Source organism: Nematolebias whitei, chromosome 16 (genome assembly GCF_014905685.2).
Source record: "Nematolebias whitei isolate Nwh7 chromosome 16, NemWhi1, whole genome shotgun sequence".
NCBI classification, from domain to species: Eukaryota; Metazoa; Chordata; class Actinopteri; order Cyprinodontiformes; family Rivulidae; genus Nematolebias; species Nematolebias whitei.
The window spans coordinates 39057386-39058675 of record NC_056513.1 but is presented as its reverse complement, the minus strand read 5'-3'; the positions used below and the strand labels follow the sequence as shown (position 1 = coordinate 39058675).

Here is a 1290-nt window from a genome sequence, read left to right as displayed (position 1 = left end):
CCGGCTCGCTCTCTCGCTCTCTCGTTCTTTGCAGCTTCTCTGCTGTTGCTGCTTTGAAGACCAGGTCCAGGTCCAGGACCAGGTCCAGGTCCAGTTAAACACGGAGCAGCAGCTGAGAGCTGCAGGATCATGTTTCAAACTTCTAAAATCTGTGCACTGCAGAACGTGCTCATTGGATCCATTAGTCCTGACTTCCTCATTTTCATTTAAATAAAATCAGTACAAACTCTTTAATTCATTTTGTTTTGTAGGTCAAAGTGTTTTATGTAACACTCCTGACTTAAAATGTTGCTGATCAATTTAATTTTATTATTTATTGACTGTATTTAATTTGATTGTTCAGTATCAAATGGTCAAAAATGTTTACAGTTTAAATAAGGATATTTTTTATTTCAGACAAATTGATGCACTTTAAGTCTTTTCTGTTACAGATTATAAAACAATGTTAATAATCTTTGTTGTCAGTTGATCTATATTTCTATATTTTTATTTTATTTCATGTTAATAAGGACTTAATGTTATGCAGAGGTGTACTTATAAGAACTTTATAGAAAAATGATACTATTTATAGTCACTGCGGAGAGTTGGGGGGGGGTTGTTTACTTCTTCCTGTGGGGGGCGTAAAAGAAACTACTTGAGAAGCCCTGCTTTAGACCAGTAGCACACATCATGGGGCCGAGCCGCTCATTTTGACATAACATTTGTGGGGTACACATGGTGGTTCAGGCCTCAAAGAATGGGTGGTGAACAGGTACTTAAAGTGTCCTCTTTCCACCCGTGCAGGTGGCAGACAGCAGCCCGGTGCCGGTGGTTCTGTACAGTGTTCCAGCCAACACGGGTCTGGAGCTGCCACTGGAGGCCGTGGTGGAGCTTTCTCAGCACCCCAACATCCTGGGCCTGAAAGACAGTGGAGGAGATGTAAGAAATGTTCATTTCTTTTTCCAGGAAGAACTAAAAAGTTATGTTCAGCTGCCACTGCAGTAAAAAGATGTTCACATGCCAAGCTGCCACACTGATGAGTCACAGATGGAGCTGCAGATCTGTTTACACTGCTCGGAGAAACGAATCCTACCCCTGGAGCCTTTCCACATTTTCTCACTTTACAACCACAAACTCCAATGTGTTCAAATAAAAGACTGAAAAGCACGGTGCATGCCCCCCCGAGTCAATACTTTGTATAATCACCTTTTTGCTGTACTTGTATCTGTGAGTCTTTGCTGTAGTTGTAGCTGCGAGTGTTTTGCTGTAGTTGTAGCTGCGAGTGTTTTTCTGTAGTTGTAGCTGCGAGTG

General features: G+C 41.9%; 1 protein-coding gene across 1 annotated transcript in view; it reads left to right on the top strand.

The window, feature by feature from the left end:
• LOC119422511 (4-hydroxy-2-oxoglutarate aldolase, mitochondrial-like) overlaps positions 1-1290 on the top strand; it is a 107517-nt gene that overhangs the window by 48234 nt on the left and 57993 nt on the right. Inside the window, exon 4 of the mRNA XM_037689887.1 lies at positions 784-918. Within this exon, the coding sequence (XP_037545815.1) occupies positions 784-918 (135 nt within the window). The remainder of the gene's footprint in view (positions 1-783; positions 919-1290) is intronic.